The sequence below is a fragment of the Vigna radiata genome, chromosome 7 (genome assembly GCF_000741045.1).
Source record: "Vigna radiata var. radiata cultivar VC1973A chromosome 7, Vradiata_ver6, whole genome shotgun sequence".
In the NCBI taxonomy this organism is placed as follows: Eukaryota; Viridiplantae; Streptophyta; class Magnoliopsida; order Fabales; family Fabaceae; genus Vigna; species Vigna radiata.
This window is the reverse complement of record NC_028357.1, coordinates 11,862,422-11,880,951: the sequence shown is the minus strand read 5'-3', so window position 1 is coordinate 11,880,951 and position 18,530 is coordinate 11,862,422. Positions and strand designations below refer to the sequence as shown.

General features: G+C 31.7%; 2 protein-coding genes across 2 annotated transcripts; both read right to left on the bottom strand.

Moving 5' to 3' along the window:
- Positions 1–1,779: 1,779 nt before the first annotated feature.
- Positions 1,780–9,408, bottom strand: LOC106768600. The gene is made up of 10 exons (XM_014653837.2): positions 8,816–9,408; positions 8,161–8,238; positions 7,495–8,051; positions 5,916–6,548; positions 5,610–5,764; positions 3,619–3,830; positions 3,383–3,516; positions 2,921–3,252; positions 2,735–2,838; positions 1,780–2,228 (listed from the first exon to the last, which is right to left on the bottom strand). The coding sequence occupies exons 1-10, from the start codon at positions 9,111–9,113 to the stop codon at positions 2,158–2,160; spliced, it is 2,574 nt and encodes an 857-aa protein (XP_014509323.1). The 5' UTR covers positions 9,114–9,408; the 3' UTR covers positions 1,780–2,157.
- A 1,844-nt stretch (positions 9,409–11,252) lies between these two features.
- LOC106766064 (protein NRT1/ PTR FAMILY 4.6-like) lies at positions 11,253–17,947 on the bottom strand. Its single transcript, XM_014650821.1, has 5 exons — positions 17,909–17,947; positions 16,157–16,268; positions 15,861–16,078; positions 12,313–12,744; positions 11,253–12,191 (listed from the first exon to the last, which is right to left on the bottom strand). The coding sequence occupies exons 1-5, from the start codon at positions 17,945–17,947 to the stop codon at positions 11,253–11,255; spliced, it is 1,740 nt and encodes a 579-aa protein (XP_014506307.1).
- Between the last annotated feature and the right edge of the window lie 583 nt (positions 17,948–18,530).

Here is an 18,530-nt window from a genome sequence, read left to right as displayed (position 1 = left end):
GTAGTCACTCTATTTAATCACCCTCCGTAGGGCACATAATAATGTTTTAACTTTTCAAAATTGCTCATAGAAATTTACATATCTTCTCCTACAATACTATTTTTATTTTTATAGTAACTTATATGCATGTTTGATAGTATATTTCCATGATTTGTCTCCATTCCAACTTCACTAATCTTTGATGTCTCTGTTAACATTGAATTGTGTCTATGATTTGAAAGAATTTTGTTACATGTTCTAGTTTCTATTCATATCATGCACTTCTCCATTTCCATGTCAAAAATTGATGATGATGTAGCCAAATGGTCAGGAGACCAGCAAAGATTTGGACAACTTTTACTACTATGACGAATCAGAGAAATAATTAAGTATTATACGATGATGCTTTCAGGTACAAAAAGGGTATGCCAGATTCATTTTGATGTATGTATGCTTCAACATGTGTCGATCTAATACTTTATTATCTATTTTCTCTTCAGTTTTGCTTTTTACATCCATGTTTTAATTATTAACCAAAACATCTTTCACTTTCGTAATAAATTACTAAATTTACTTCTATTAATATAACTAAAACTATACTTTTAATAATAATTTATACATATAATTTTATAATAAAAATAAATTTACTTTAATATTTTAAATCAATAATTAATAATGATACTAATAATAATAATAATTACCAAAAAATCACTAATATTTAAAAGTTTTTTTAATAAGAATATAATAATATTTTAATCAAAATCAATTTTGTTAATAACTTTCAATGTTAACTTATATTGAACTATATATTATGAATATTTTAATTATTACACTAAACTTTAAATTTGATAACATTCGAATAAAATTTAATTAGTAAGACTAATTGTGAATATTAATAAAATTTAATCAGTAAGACTAATTGTGAATATTAATTAATAAAATTTAATTTGTTAATTTTTTGAAATTCATAAATTATTAGCAATAGTGATATATATTAGTTAACCAAATATTTGAATAATGCTAACATTACATAATTTATATTTTCTTCCATAATCTTATTCATTAATAATAAAATGATTTTATTTAATCCATAAAATAATTTTATGTAATCATATTATATAATCAATTAATTAGTTTAAATTAATATTTTAAAAATAGATTTCAAATTAAAATCTGAAAACGTAAAGTCCAGTTTATATTTTGACATTGGGTAGGGAAATTTTTGTATATTTAGGATTATTAGAGAGTAGGGGGTAGAGGGTGATAAAGTGTATATAACATTACCTAATCATGCATTCACTAAAAGTTGCGGTAGTTCATTGGTCAAAACCGAGTATTACAAGCTTGCGTATTCATTTCAAAATGTACATTCGCAATTTCTAATTTAGCTTAAAAATATTCAAATCTCACTTTCTAATTTATAAACCTATGCTATTGAAAGATTACTGCTAACACTCCTCGTCATTTAATAAATTATAGATTACAGCATTCCTTGAAATAAATTACAAGTTAGAAAAAGATTCATTAGCATGGAAGGAACTCATAGTTATGGTTCACATACTCAGACAAGATTTCTTTGTCTATGTCCCCCAACAACGAGAAAGAAGTGCTAGAGGTTATCCACAAAAAAGCATATTTGGCAGGTCCAGGAAATAATATTAAAACATTCCCTATAAATACGCAAAGCAATTTCAAAGGCCACTTGACACGACTTAGATGCAATCACATCAAACCATGTGTAATAATTTTTCAAAAATAAAAAGTTCAAAGTTAAAGTCATGATGAATACAAGGCTTCCAGTGATGATAAAATGAAACGCACTGAATTGCAGCTGCCTACAGCCATGAATGCTTTCAGTTCGAAGAGTCAGAGATAAGTACATCTTCACAAAAAAATCGATCTATCTATAAAGATTACAATCTTCCCCTAAAAGGGGTATGTAACAATAATCTATTTTAAGCTCGTGGTTTTTACAATACAAAGTGAACCGCTATTTCTGGACAAATTAACACGCCAACTCCATCACAATGCTACGATAACGAAAGGAAGAGATACCTTCGTGCAACTGAGAGTATGTTGGAAGAACGATTCTAAATCCAGGCAAACAAATCGTCCGTATTTGCTTCCACTGCACTGGATAACATGAATAATGAAATATGCAACCAGCCTCAGTCCATCTTAACTAATCCCCTTGGAAATGCTGGATGTTGCATTTATCTTTAGAGACCGCTCAGGGATGTACGTAACACCTGTTCAGCCCATAATGTAAACACGTAAGAACCTGAGCAATATCATAATTTTCATTTTGCATCTCGATTAACACTATATGGAGAACAGGGAAACTTTTTCTTATGAAGAATGAAACAATGCACAAAATCAACCAAACTTCATAACAAATACTTGTAGATCATATCTTTGCATCAACAAATACCTAACATGATCATCGAGAAAACCAAGAAATTAATGACTAGTCCCAACCAGAACAACCAACTTACAAAAAGGACCCAATGACCGTCTGGCACAAAAATATCATCATACCTAGGGGATGCCAAAATAAAATCTTATAAAATGAATGACTAATATTGTTTGGCCCAAGTTTGAATTTTACGTTATGCTCATTGAATGGTCCTTCAAAAAAATCATGACAGTTAGAGAATTAGCAGACTTTTAGGCAGTTCATCTTCTCATAAATCCAATACATGGTAATTCTTGTTCTGAGTCAAGGATTAAGAAGGGAAAGTCTCGTGATCTTTACCTTTTTCCATGACATCAATTTGCAAAGAGTCAAGTGTAATTATGCCATCTGTCAACGGAAGCAGTTCAAGCTTAATGGTGGCTGTTGACTGAGATGGGATACATCTGAAGTAGCCAATACACGGTTTTATATTAATTAGTGTTAGCTTTAACAAAGTCATAATAAAAATGAGAGCCGAGATATTACCCAAGTGGAACTCTACTGTGCAGCCAAAGATGTGTACAACTTAGGCCAGCACTAGGGATGACATCATCATTCATTGAAACTGACTGAGGTCTGACATCATCTTGTTTGTCGTTTTCTTTTAAAGCAGAAGTAAAGCTCCCCCCCTGAGTGGTACCGACATGTCTTTCCACATTTATCCTTCCTAAAAACTCTGTGAAACCAATAAAAGGACTATTTGGACTAGTGGGTGAACTCAGAGAGACAACTGAAGGGGGTGAAGTGAATGAGGCTGGAGCGAGAACTGTCAACGTTAGATCTTCAGATGTCAAATTCGAAGCTTGAAGAGTTAAAACCTGATAAAAGAGAAACTATGAAGCTAATCAAACTGTAATTTTAGTAGGATAAATATTCAAAACAAACTAAATACGAGCTCCAAATGCAAGTCCAAACTCAAGACAGTCAATAGTTAAAACATATATTGACCTGCACAGGAAGTTGAGAATTTCTTTCATATGGTCCAGGAGACTCTCCTGAAATCTCGGATGCAACAGAGATTATAATATCCCTTGATGTTCGAGGTCGCCAACTGGTTGCTTGCTTAAAGAATAATCTTGATGCTACGTTAAGCATTAAATCAAGGGGAAAACAACCAATTAACAACTCAGCAAATATTAGATAATAGTAATACACCAACAAACCGAGGGGGCAAAAAAACTTACTTGTATAATTGCATCGGCATGACACCATAATGGCATACTGATTGTCAGTTGACACGATCTTTGTTCTATCAGGACTCTTGGAGGAAAGACTTGATTTTGATTCCGAACTTGGAGATTGCAACTTTGGAAACTGAGAGCCTTCTTCTTGTGTCTTAACATTTTTCCACATAGAAGTTGCAGGTTTAAGGATGAAAGAATGCTCTTCACCTCTCCTATAATCAGAAACTTCTAGTTAGATGGTGATGATCGGAGTTAACTACATAAAGGATATACCAAATTTTGAATTTCTCTGACCATATTTACCATTAAGCACCTTCTTTTATTCTTTAACAGTTAATCAGATTGATTTATACTCAACAAGATACAAACTCATATATGTCAGAGGAGGGGAAGCAACGGTAATGAATTGGCAGGATCCAATCGTTTCCTTGTCCAAAAGTTAAAAAAGCAGTTCCCCCAAATCTCGACGAGGGAAGGGAACTGTATTCTACGCATAAACATTAGAAGATTTCCCAATATTATCCTCCTCATAGCCTTTTACTTTCTAACATATTATTTCCATGTCCTCCACTTCACTATTCAGTTGGTCAAATATGAAATAATAAATTCAACTATAGTAGTGGCATACACATTAGTATCAAAATCATAAATAGATATATTGGAGAATTGCTATTACACTTTTTAATAAAATTCAAAGGTCACAGATATGTCACCCTTACTTTCACCATACTGCCATAAGCAAGATTCTCCTTCCTTTCCAAAGCCAATATGGTACTGAAGAAAATTTAAGGCCTTTCCATCACCATTAACATCAGTGTTCTCAATTGCATATTGAACCCCCCACACACAAGTACGGCCTTTTGAAACAACATCTCCCCCCACGCATATGTAATGTAAATAAATAACCAGGGGCACATTTAGCACGAGTTTCTACAGATTAAGATCTTTTAAACAAAACTCAAAGGTTATTATGAAATTTTGCATTTCTGCTCTTCAAAAGAAAGATTCTCCTCCCATTCCTAAACCTTCATAGGATTAGAAAGTTTAAGGCCTTTTTCCACATCAATAAGAAACATTCATGATACTAAGGAAAAAGTGGCACGTCTGGCTTCTTTGTATTTTTTTAAAAATAAATGAAAACAAAAGGAGCTCTAATGGAGTTAAACAATAGTGTGTGGTACTTCTAGAAAGTGTAAGATTTTGGGTAACAAATAATCACTGGGTAGTTATAGGAATAAAATGGGATATACAAAATGTGTACACTAAAACATCATAACCCTTTTATATATAGTTATAGATTATAGATTAAACAATAAAACTGTAAATAATAAAATATCTTAGAGGAATCTAAATGGATATAGTACTTTCTTTATTTACTGATTATGGACAGTTGGATTCAAGGATTAAACTGAACTCCACAAAATCTGATTTCTAAGGTGAGATTAACACAACATTTTTATATGTCAAATATTTCAGCAATACCAGTAGCTAATGTGCAACCAAATCACAACCCTTGAGGTTGCAATAAGGCAACTTCCAAAGAGGCTGCAACTAAAACTGGCTAGGAAAGATGTGAAGGTAACTTTCCAATACTGTACCTTACGTCCAAGACTTCAAGCCAAACAAGGCAAAAATGAAGGTGGCTGAACAATGGATATAGGAAATATTTTGATTCCATCTTAAAAGTTGTATCTAAGGTATAACTCAATCCTACAAAATTATTGAAATGCAAAATGAGTTTTTTATTTCGCTTATATATATACTTTATTTTAATCATATTACTAGCTGATGTGTGACTAAACCACCACCATTCCAGATTGCAATTAAGATAATCTCTAAATATGCTACAACTAGAGGCAATTTAGGCGACTTTCACATGCTCATTGATGGCTTAAATGCCACGGGAAATAAACATATGCAACTAAATCTGGTTGTTACAGCATGTTAATAGATAAATAACAATACAAAAAAATAAGAAACTTAAGAAAAACCTGAGGGCTAAATTTGGTAAAGAATGGTCATTTCCGGCTTCAATACACGCAATTGGCAATGATGATGGTGGTTCGCTTTTCGTAGCCTCTTCGAAAACTATTGTTATGGCATCTATAAATATCACAATTTCTGGAACATGTGCAGGAGCAACATTCTGGGGAACAACTTATGAAATGTCAATAAAAACAGAAGCTGAAAATAGTCAATAGTATAAATGCCCCCAAAAAAGAATGAGCGAGTAATATTCAACAAAAATACGGGAAAATATGCCAGATAATTTGATTCAATGACATTATAGTTCAAACCTTTATCCGAACACACAGAAGATCCTCTGAGTTGCAGTCAGCTGCGAAGGAATGAATCTCTACAGGTTGTATTATTTCAAATTTCCTTCTCCACCTTCTTCCAGGTGTGTAGATACCTTCTAATCCACAGCAAACTGAAAACCTTTCTCGCTCCAATGAGACACCTCTAAAAGATAAAAGTTCTTCAACTCCACTTTTTTTCTTCAAAAATTTCTGAGATGAGAATTGATCCCAGTCTTCAATTTCAAAGTTTGGCTTAGAACTAGCCGCTTTTAAAGGAGCTGTTGGTGGAGTTGTATTCTGGGGTATTGCTGACATGGACTGACTTCTAAAATGGCCACCAAAGGAAAATAATTGAGAGCTAGATGATGATGAAAGATTGGACCTCTGAGAGGCGCCACTAATTCCTGAACTTGAAGTAAACTGAGGAGATAATGGGTGGGAAGGAGGGGGAAGAGAGTTATCTAAAGGAAGTATCCATTTCAATAGAGCTCCACAGGGATCCCGATGTGTACGAACTGATTTGTCCTGGTTCTCAGGAGACAATATTTTCTCCTGATACTTTTCATATTGGAGAATTTCTATACAAGGGTCTTTAAGAAAGTCAACACCAACATTCACCTGTAAAAGAACCTGGATCCTTCCAAACAGGAAAATGGAATAAGATCAGTAAGCTGGGTAAAAGAGAATGGCCAGGCATACTTAAGGAGGATATCAAAGGACAAAATTTTCATAAAGATCTGAGGTACTATACGGGCAAGGCAAATGCCACTAAAATATATCTGAAATTAAACATACTTAAGTAAAATGAAGATGAGAGACCAAGGTTCTGGCCAGTAGTAGCTAGTGAAAGAGTGAAACAATACCTCTACACACAAAAGATATGTTCCAGAAATCTAAATAATGATGATAATTAAACAGATCAATATAATCCGCAACAGCCCAAGTAACTTACACAAGGAAATATTTGTCTCCAAATGCCCCATAGAAAAAAAAAAAAAGCAGTCAAGAGAGATCATTCAACAAAGTCAGCACAATACTATCAACATGCAGTAAGACTTTTTACACTTCTACTAAATGATTTTTACAAATGATAAGCAACCAAGCACTCAAGAAACCCTCCCCTGAAAGCAAGTTGTTGGGGGGAAGGAGGTGTGGCCGAGAACCAAGTCACTCTGAAACACTCTCCAGGCATGCACACTAGACGTGAGACTTAGGCAAACTATAATACCCAAATCCTTATCAACACAAGCAAGATAAAATGAATTGGATGGTACCCATAAACTCATAGCACAACATCGTCCAGATGCAGTAAGATTTTATACATTTTAAGAAAATGATGTCACGTGAGTTTACAAACAACATGAACAAATGAATTAGATGTCAAATACATTGGCTTTTGTTGCATGCAAGGGAAATGAAAATTGAAGCAATCAAAAGACTATATAAGGGCTCAAACCCCAAATTTAAATGAAATGTAGCACTCTTCTGAATGTCAAACTTTATGATCCATAAACAAATTTTAGATAAAAAGAATGAATAATCATATTCATAACCACCGAAATTTTATGACACGTACCACTATATCTCCATTTGGTAGGGCACAACACTTGACTGAATTTCTTGCCACTCCACTGGAAATAGTTGCATCAAAATTTGCTCTATCAATAACTGCACTAATAGAAGATGCCTTTTTTGCAGTCTCTTTAATATCAAATGATGAGATCCTTTGCCCATTTAGTTCAATGGAGTTGGACTTTTCTGAAGAGGCTCGTTTAGACCAAAGTGGCTCATCAGCCTCAGCAATCCTGGCAAAGAAATGAGAATTCTCAAATTTTTGTAGCAACAATGCAGTTTGTCTTTTGTGAACCTCCATCCTTAAAAGGGATTCACCAGCATAAGCATCCCCCTGGTGATTGGTGTTCACATTTTCCAGGTCTTTCTGCTCTTCTCTACTAGGGTTCAGTTGCTCTTCTCTAGACACTAAGTCATCTCTGTTTTCAATATTTCCATTTTCCTTGTCATGACTTTGAGACATGCCACTTTTACTCATCACAGCGGCAACTTTAAATGGAGTAATAATCTCCATATCCTGCTTACAAGCAGATAGGCATGCTATAATCTGAACTTGTTCACCTGAATTCAAAACATCAATTAGATCCTATCAGCTTCCCATGTAAACTAGCAGACCAAATCAGGCATTTAAACACTCTGATTCATGTACCAAAGAAGTAAGGAATCTTACCGGGAAAGAGAAAGGAACGATCTAGGGAGCGAAAGAACTGCATATCTGACACATGATTCCAATCTTCAGGAAGTTCCTCTATAAAAACAAATTCAAAATCAGATGAACCGCATCTCATCATATAAGCAGAACAATCCTACCCATAACATAATCAATTATCATAGACAAAAAAAAAAAAAAAACATGTCCTCCTAACACTTTAAACCGAGTGCTAACAAAAACCATGTTGGGTCGAATTTCACACATGTCCAAATCTGAGTTGCCACTTAGTTAATAACAATGATGATCAAGGCAGAAGGAAGTGTGTTTAAATAAATATTTTCATAATTTAGTCTAGCTAATGCATAAATGACAAATAACTTTGTATAAGCTAAACGAGGGAATTTCTATAAAAGTCGAAATATAAAGTTGATTTTAACATGTTGGAAAATTCAACACATTTTACTAGTAGTTTTCTTGGCATACAAATTTATCCAAACAAGACTTAATCGGTTAAGTTCTACACTACATTCTCCTTGATCTCAGTCTTTCAGTAGAACTCAAACACACTCCTTGATCTCACTCTAATTTCCTGTTTCATTAAAATAATGAACCAAACGCTGTCTTAAGTAAGGAAGAAAAAAAGAGGAGTTTGTAGGAGCATTGAAAGACATACTATAAGGAATAGTGATCCATCCTTCCTCTTGAGAAACATCCAAGTGCTTAGCCAAAACGGAGGCGTCGTTTTTGGAAGTGAAACGGAGAGCACCATTTTCGCCATCGACCTCTCCGTCGAAGCGGCCGACTTGGAGATAGGGGTCCTCGGCTATGAGACTCTCCAAAGACGAGACGCTATCTGAGCGGGGCTCTGGAGTGGAGGGAGGCGGAGTCTTGGTGGGACTTGGGGCTGTGGTGGACGAAGGCTTTTCCCTATCGGAGTAGACGTGCGTGGTGGTACGCATCAGGAAATTCATGGTGTGAGTTTCTCCGGAAATCGGAATCCGAGGGTTTAGGGGTGATTGGTGAATTTGAGAAAGTGGTTGGTTGGTTCAGTGAATGAGTGATGGTAGTGAGAATGGAGTCAGGGAATGAGTGAGTGAAGAAGGAATTGAAGGATCGAAGAAAAGGAGAATTGGTACCTCTGATGAAGGATCGAACCCAGACACAGAATTGGAGCTCTCTCACTACTGCCAACTGCAATCTCGATCTGTTTCCGTTTCTGTTTATGCTACACTCCTCTTCCACCCTGCCGCAACACAATTTCATTTCTTAATAAACCACCCCCTCAAACGCATCGTTTAGATCATGCCATACTCTACCTCCTCACTTGGGGGTAATTACGTCAGATTCGACTTTAATTACGATTTAAGGAAAATTACTGTTTTTTTTTTCTTGTCTTATTGTGATTTTAGTGAGATGATTTTCTGTTCAAAACTCTATTAATTAATTTTTGACATAATGATATGTTTTGTAATTATTCTCCCGCAAAATGAGAAAATATTGTAGGAATTTGTAGGATCTGAATAATATCTGTACATTTAAAAATATTGAAAACATATATTAAATATAATTTTTTTAGTTGCATATCAAATATATGTTTGTAACATATATTTTAATTAAAGAAAAGTGAATCAAATAACCTTGGTCATTGAGCTTGAGTGATCAGATGGTTCCATTAGTTTTTTGTGGCATATCATTTCAATGTTTTAGTAATATCTTGAAGCTATAGAGTGAAAGCTTAAAGGGAAATGTCTCTTCCTCTCTTGAGTCATCAATGAGTTATGCAACTAAAAAAATATTGTGAACTAAGTATATAAAACTATTAGACCCCTAAAACATATAAAAAAAACTAATTGTGAAAAGTTGTTCAAAATGTAGTAAGAATTTTATTTAGACTTTCTTTCTGGAACTTTCACTTTTACTTGGCACTAATATAAGAAAAAACTTTTATAAACAATCTTAAATGAAGTCTATTAACGTAGATTTGTATTTTAATTCGTCAATATTTTATTCTAATATACCTATGAAAAATTAATATATAATATATAATATACAGTCACAAAAAATTTCAAAATTTTCTAAGTACTCAAAATATCTCAAATAATGCTATAAAGTATGACAAAATTGGTGAAAAATAATACAAAAATAAAAAAAAACACACTTTAAACATACTGTAAAAAAAATGTGTACCCCTACAAAATAATCCTCTTTATGTATAAGTATTTATATATAAGTATAGATGAAAAAATCATGTTTAAAAAACTTGACTAATTTTTCGATAACAACTAATATTAAATAAGTAAATTTTATTAATTTTAATTATGAGAGGAAATATTTCCCAACATACTTTCACACAATGTTAGATGGAGCACTCTTATAACAAAAATTTTAAAAGTTAGATTGATACGAAATGTAAATTAGCTAAAGAATGTTTCCTCATAATTTCTGAGCAGTTTTGCTAGGATTCCGAAGGATTCAAATTCAAAAGTATTTATATTGATATAATGCATATTATACTCAATATAATGAACTTATTTTCACTTGATTTTTAAGATGGTGATTAATACTATTCTAAATAGTATAATTAATTAAATTACTTTTTTTAATATATTTATGTAAATGTAAATAGTACTTGCATTATGACGTCCAGAAATAAGACATAATGTATATATATCTCTATGAAATAATCTTTGTATTTGTTGTGTTATAGAAAAAAAAAAAAGTAACTCAAAAGTTGTCTGTTTTAATAATAATAATGTTCCATTCCAATGTATAAAATTGCAAAGGTTATACTAATTTTACAAGGAAAATGATATTTTAACAACACTTTTTGACAATAGGATATGTGTCACCATTTCATTTGTCTGTTTGAATTTATTTTAAAAAATACTTGATACGAATCAATCATAAGCTGTCATGTATGCATTGTCAAAAAGTTGTAAAAATAAAGTTGTTAAAAGAGAATTTTTCCATTTTACAATGAGAATATTAAAATTTAAAGATAAAAGTCCATACAAGTTATCTAAATATCTTTATTACATAACAATGCATCTCTCCTTCCTATTCGATTTCTACTGGTTTGAGAAGATTTTGATCCATGGCCTTGGTTTTCTTCATTGTTTTGTGGTTCCTATCCCTCTATATTTGTATCTGAAGGCCCAAAACAGGTAATGTAAGAAGTTGAACACGCTTAGCACACACAGAAGCCAATAAAACCTGTCTAGATGATAGTGGTTAAGGTTGGCACCAGATAACCATGGTCTGTGTGAGATGTCACCAGTGACACTGTTTACTATTGACACGATTGCTGAACTTAAGTAGTATCCCACAGCCAAAGAGGCAAAACTGAGTGATGTGGCCAAAGATCTCATCCTAATCGATGTCTCTGTGAAGAAAAATTCCAGCAACCCAGCAAAAGTGAAAAGATCAGCGGAACCAAGGAACAAGTATTGAAGAGCAATCCATATGAATGAGATGGGTAGTGGTTTGGTTCCATCATCCACAAGACCTGAGTTTATGGCCACCCTTTTCCTCTTTACTTCAACAACCGCTGCCACTGCCATGGAAAATATTGAGAGGACTAATCCAAATCCAATTCTTTGGAGGTGAGTGATTCCCATCTCAGTTTTCGTCAATTTTCTTGCAAATGGGGCGATTACTAGGTCGTAAATTGGTGCCAGGATCATGATGAAGACCACTGGGAAAACTGATAAGGATGCTGGTGGCACCTTTAAGGAACCAAGTCTGGTGTTCATAGTTGCCGCTTGTTCAACAGAGAAAGTGTTTAGTTGAGCCAGACAACAGTTTAGCATAATGGTGCAAAAAAATATAGGTAGTGCTTTCAACACTATCTTCACATCTTCCACTTGTTCCACAGTGCATTCCATTGATGAATACTTTGGGTTGCTTTCAACTGCTCTGTTGAGAAATTTTAGGGTATTTGTTAGGGCTTCACTCTCCTTGTTTTCATTACGTCGACTTGAAGTCGTACTCACCACTGCACTGCCAGAGTTTCTGCCGAAGCAACCATTAAATGTAGCAGCAACAAGTACCTGCTTCGTGAAAACCAGGAAGCATATCCATGATCAGGAATTGAACATTACTTGGGAAGAAAGAAAAACATTAATTCATGATGTCTTAAACAGCTTCTCTTCAATAAGAACATTATAGTACCTTGAAAAAGGTTGCAAGTGGACTTCCAGAAGGGATCTTGTTCCGATAAGTAGAAGAGCCTGCCAAGAACACAGGGATAGATAGAAAAATGCTTATGGTAGGGATTCCAAAACCCCATTCCCAACCTTTGTTGTCTGCAAGCCACACTACAAATGTACAAGCAAGAAGGCCACCAAAAGACAAGCAGAAGACAAAGTAGTTGAAAAAGGTTGATCGTTGCTTCCTTCCAGATGGGGTGCTCTCATCAAATTGCTCAGCACCATGTGGTGGCAGTGAACCCTTGATCCCTCCAATTCCAAGAGCCACCAAATAAAGCCCAGCAAACAGCATCGCTGCTTTTCCACCATTCACTTCATGGCATGGGCTGCCTGCCTCACATGCTGCTGGCCTCAGCGAACCCACACGAGCTTGCACAGTAAGCAAAATCAATCCCTGCACACAAAAGTTACACCAGTAATAATGATATACATACATATGAACTACTATAATCTAATAATGTATAAGAAAAACTTCAATCTTTATCCACTGCATAGCAACCTATTTTTCTATCTTTATCGAGTTAATTGAAATTTTATACCAAGAGGAAAAATTTATTTACCTCTTCCCCTGAAATCTTGTTAAATTAAACAACTCTTACCTTCATTTTGTTTTAAAAATACACAATAATATAAGTTATAACACAAGTTTTTCTCATTTTAGTTAAAAAATGTATTGATTACCACTTAATAAAATAAAAATTTCTAATAAAATTAAAGATTTTTTATGAGAAAAATGAAATAATTATCTTTTTATATATTAACAATATTAACAAATTATGTTTTCATACCAGGTGAAATTGTCTTATAAAAGTATAAAAAATATATTTTAAAGGAGCTATAATTATCATTCCGTAAAATTTATTAAAAAAAGTGTATGAATTTTTTCTATAATATGAAATGTAGGAAAGTGTAAATTAAAATTGACAATATTCATTCAAAAGTGTTTGTGGATAGACTTAAGGTGATTGAGAAAACATTTTAGCTTTGGCACGCAATTTTAACTACACTAGATTTCACCAAATTTGTCTACCTTAGCTACTACTACTATACTATATGGATATTAGCTAGCAGTAGATCTCTTAGAAGCCTCCACGCTTGCCTTCATCAATTTAGGTATATCCATTGCAAAAATAATTTAAATGTTTTTATTTATCTTCTTAGGTTTCAATCTCATTATTTTTAAGACCCTTTTAAGACTTTTAGTTTGAAAGCAGAGTATAACATTCATACTTATTAACATTTTATTGAATTTTTCAGAATATAAAAAAATAATAAAGATTTTAACTAAGTTTAAAGGTTCTAAATTTACGTATTTTTAATTAAGTTCCTATTAAATTTGTTCTGTATAAATTATACTCAATTTTTTTTTCGATTGAATTATTTTCATTTAACTTTTTTCATTAGTTAAGTGACGTGGTTATTTTCCTATAACATATTGTTGTCTTGTCTCTATATATTTAAAAATGTAAATTTTATGATTAATATAAAATAATATTATAGTTGATATTTAATGTTGTTTCATATTAACTTAAAAATCCTTACATTTCTTAATACATATAAATAAGGAAGTAAGATGTCATGATAAAATAATAATACATTATCCAATAATTGTAAAAAAAAAAAATCAAACTACGAACAACCAATTGAAAAATATAAAAAATTTAATAAAGACTCTATTAAAACTATAAAAATTTACGAGAAATTGAAATTTAATTAAAGAGAGAATAATTTTTATTTTCATGACTTACAGTCTTATTTAAAATACAAAATTTTAAATTCTGTCCTAATATAAACTAGTGTAATGAAAAGATGTTGTAAAATTCACGAGGAGAATTTACAAAACTTATTAGATGTTAAATTTATAACCCTGGGCATAACTTCCTATAGAGATGCCCTAAGAGTCATCTCATTTTAAGTTCAAATTAATGTATTAAAATTATTTAATGGATAAATATTTACAATAATTATACCGAATTTATATTAAGTAAATTAAAAACACATGAGTATAACATTATTATCATTAATATTATTATTACTATTATTAAACAAGAAACAAGGCAATTAATAGGTAAATATGAAAATATTATAAGTATTTTTTATATATTTTCAAAAAAAAAATATTTTTAATATCCTCAAAAAATATATTAAAAATACTAATAAATATTTATTTACTATTAAAAAAAGTATCACAAAAAAATATTATAGTAATTTTTGTTATATTTATAACAAGTATACAACATTAGCTAATAATAAAAAATTAATAATTTGGACACTATTTATTACACTAAAACAAATATATGATATACTATTAAAAATTATAAAATTAAACAGAAATTACAAATCGATACAGTTAGTTTTTTTTTTGTTATTTATTTATTTATTTAATTAATTTGTTCTTTAGAAAGTCTCTACAATGTTTAAGATTTTGACAAAGTAAGAAATGTAATTAATATTTTGAGTCTAATAAATACACTATTATATTCTTCCTCCTTATAATTATTCATTTACTTCTAAATGTATAGAGTATTGATATTGATCATGTATAGACGTGGAAAAATAATCGTTTTTTTTATTAGCCTGCATCATTTTGTAAATGACATTAAATATTATATTTAGTATAGGAGAATAAAATTCATGAACATAAATAAATTATTATTTCATCTGTTTCTTTTATACACCGTTTAATTTATTTTTAAAAATATATAGAAATATCATCAATTTTATTTTATTTCCCATTTTTTATCATTTACGTTTTTTCATCATAATAAACAAAGTAAAATATTGTTTGAAACAGTAAAAATATAAATGATAAAAATTTATTAATGTTATCATAAAATTTGAAAATACATGAACATTTAATAAATACATGAAGTAAATATTGTAATTATTAATAATATCACAAAAGTTATTATCATTCCTCAAATGTTTACTAACAATTAGTATATGAAAACAAAGCTCATAAATATAGTAAATGAATATATAATAATCATTAATGAATGTATAAACTCAAAAAATCATTAATAACACCATTAAAATCCATTGACATTCCCAAATATGTAAGGATGTAAAAAATAAAAATGAGAATTAGAAAACTTGTACACTACTTGAATATATAAATAAAAATGAAGATAAACTTTTAATTTAGAAATGACAAACAAACTCACATGTTTTCCTATCCCAAATAAAACAATTAACCAGAAAATCTTATAAATATTTTATTAAGAAAATGTATTATATTTAGAAAATAGCTCATAAAATAAATATTATATTTACTTTGTAAGACATAGAAGAGGGAAAAAGGATCTTGGTGGTGGGGATGCGAACATTCCAACAAAAAGAAAGCAAGTAAAAAGGGAAAGATGGTGAAATTTTCTTTTGGAAATCTCTTAAAAACAATGGCAGATTTTCGATTTTTATAACGTTGAATTCTGCAAAAAGAAATCGAATAAAAAGGAGAGAAGTAAAAGTTTGAAAAGGAAAAGTAGGTATATGGTAGAGGAGGGTGCATACCAGGAGTTCAAAAACTGAACTGATGAGGAAGGTATGATAAGTGGTGAAAAAAGCATCAGAGCAGAAACCACCAAGGAGGGCAAGGAGGAAGGCGGTTCCAATGAAATTTGTGACATTGTTTGCAGATTTTGAAGGAGACATGTGCATGAACTTAATCATGTACAACACCAAATTGCTTGCATTCGCCACAAACGAAAGACTCTCCAGTATCTCCACCACTGCACAGACACACACTTTCAAATTAGGGTTCTGTGATATCATGAACTGTAATGATTAGAAAAGTCTGAGAGACATACCCAAAACGAAGGAGGCCGCAAGCATGCCACCGTGACGGCCTCTAAGAGCAGGTTTGTTCCTCCAGTTCACATACCCTTCCCATGTGGTTGCTTGGTTTTCTTCTACTTCTTCCTGTTCGTGAATTGGAAAGAAACTGTAAATTAAACTAATGGAGAAAAAAGAGAGAGACAGAAGAGTGAAAGAGAAGCAGACCCACCATAATTCTCTTTCTTCCTCTGAGGTTTGTGCGATAGGGGAGAAGAAGTGATTGAATCAAAGCTCTGTAGTAGTGGCACACACTTATAGCTCCAATGACAACACTTATTGCTGCAATCGCAACACACTTGTATTGTACTACACTTTTAAAAATTGTATTTTACACGTTTATGGAAAAATGATCTTCTTTAATTATTTTTTAATTTCTATATAATTTAAACTATTTTATCGTCTGTTACTACTCCCTTGGGATTCATCTCACTGTAAATTTTTTATTTAAATTTTGACGTGGATGATAAAATTCAAGACTATACCAATTTATCTTTATCTTTAAAAAGTTAAACGTGTAAATGAATTAAAGTTTACATTAAATGAATTGAAGTTTACATTAACATCGTAGTACAAGTGGACTGAATCTGATGAAAAATGCTACGATTAATTATTGAGAAAGTTAATTTTATTAAAATTTGGATATAATTCAAAAACATAATTCTCATCCACTTGTTTAACTAAATGTTACACTAGTATTAGGGTAAGAAAGGAGGAAGAAAAAGAGAATAAAAAGTGAAATAGATTAAATTAAGAAAAAGTAAATAAGTAGAAATTTTGTAGTAGATTTAATTAATGTGGCAAAACCAATCATTTTTTATATGTATTTTATAAATATTATTTTAATTATTTATTTTATTATAATAAATTAAAAATTAAATGAAGAAAACGGAAATAAATTTTTATATTACTAGTTCTCATTTATTATTTTGATATTATTTTTATTATTTTAACAAGTGAAAACACATAGTGTTACTGTGTTCACTTTTTCTCATGATAATGAAAAATAATAAAATTATTATTATTAAAATTATAAAAGTGAACTTAAACAATTTTTACAATTTTATTTTATTTTTTTTATAATTTTTTTGTAGGTTATTTTTTATTATTTATAATTATTTTAATTTAAAAAAGATTAAGTTTTAAGAAATAATAAAATAAAAATGATTAAATGTTAAGAAAAATATCCCTTAAAAAATAAAATTAGTAAGTTAATTATTGAGATTTCTTTCAACCAATCGACTCATTCCCAACTTTTCCATTTTTTTTTCTTTTATTTTGCATTGAGTTTTTCTTTCATGCTTTTCTTTTTCTTTTCTTTTCTATCTTTCTCATGCTTTTATCATTCAACACATTAGCTCAATGCTTTCTCTTTTGCCTTTCAATTTCCCCAACAACCCAAACTTGAACCTTTATCAATACCATTCAATTATTCTCAACTCAACTCAAGGTAAAGATTTTTCTCAACAGGTTTTCAAAGTGTCTCAGGCTAAGGTTCAAAAAGGGTAGAACACATGGTTCTCTTTACTTTGGGCAAATATTTGGCTAAGTAAGGGTTTCCAAATATGGCCTTGACCATATGACATAAACATGTAATTCAATCAATCATAAAGATTCAGGCAATATCATTCATGCTTCCAAATGAATAGCAAATATATCAATAAACACTCTGGAGCTCAAAACCTTACATAGCTATGCTCACTCAACATCTTAAATATCAATCATACATCCTGCTTAGCATCATAATCACAATCACAAATCATCATGCATCTATTCACACAGCTAGTGAACAATTCACCTGTATATCAGCATGTAACACAATCTCAATCATCATCCACATCAAACTTCATCAAGCACACTCATCATGCAATAAAACAAGTCAAACCATAGTTAGAAAAAGTGTTCAGGCAAGTACAGACACCTATACTACTCAACAAAATTCAACCTATTCTAAAAGTTCAAAATACAAAAGAAAAAGAAAGATAAACCCTACTCTAATGTGATGACATCCATCAGTAGATGCCCTATCAGCTCATGTTGTCATCTGAATCCTCATCGTCTCCAGCCTCTTCATCCTCAAAGTCGTCATCCTCCTCCTCATCCTCGTCCATAGTTGGAGCTTCAACTGCTCCAGCTCCACTTCCTTGTGCCTGCTCCTGAGGCCAAGCCATAGAACTATGGAACTCGTCCATAGTCCACTTGTGCACCGGTGGTGTGTCATATAGACCTATAATCATCTCAATTGTGGCCACCTGCCCTCTGCGGAGAGACTCCATCCTAGCCTCCATCATGGACATGTACATGTCCCTCATCTGAAAGGGCTCTGCATGCTGTGCAGGTGCATCATCC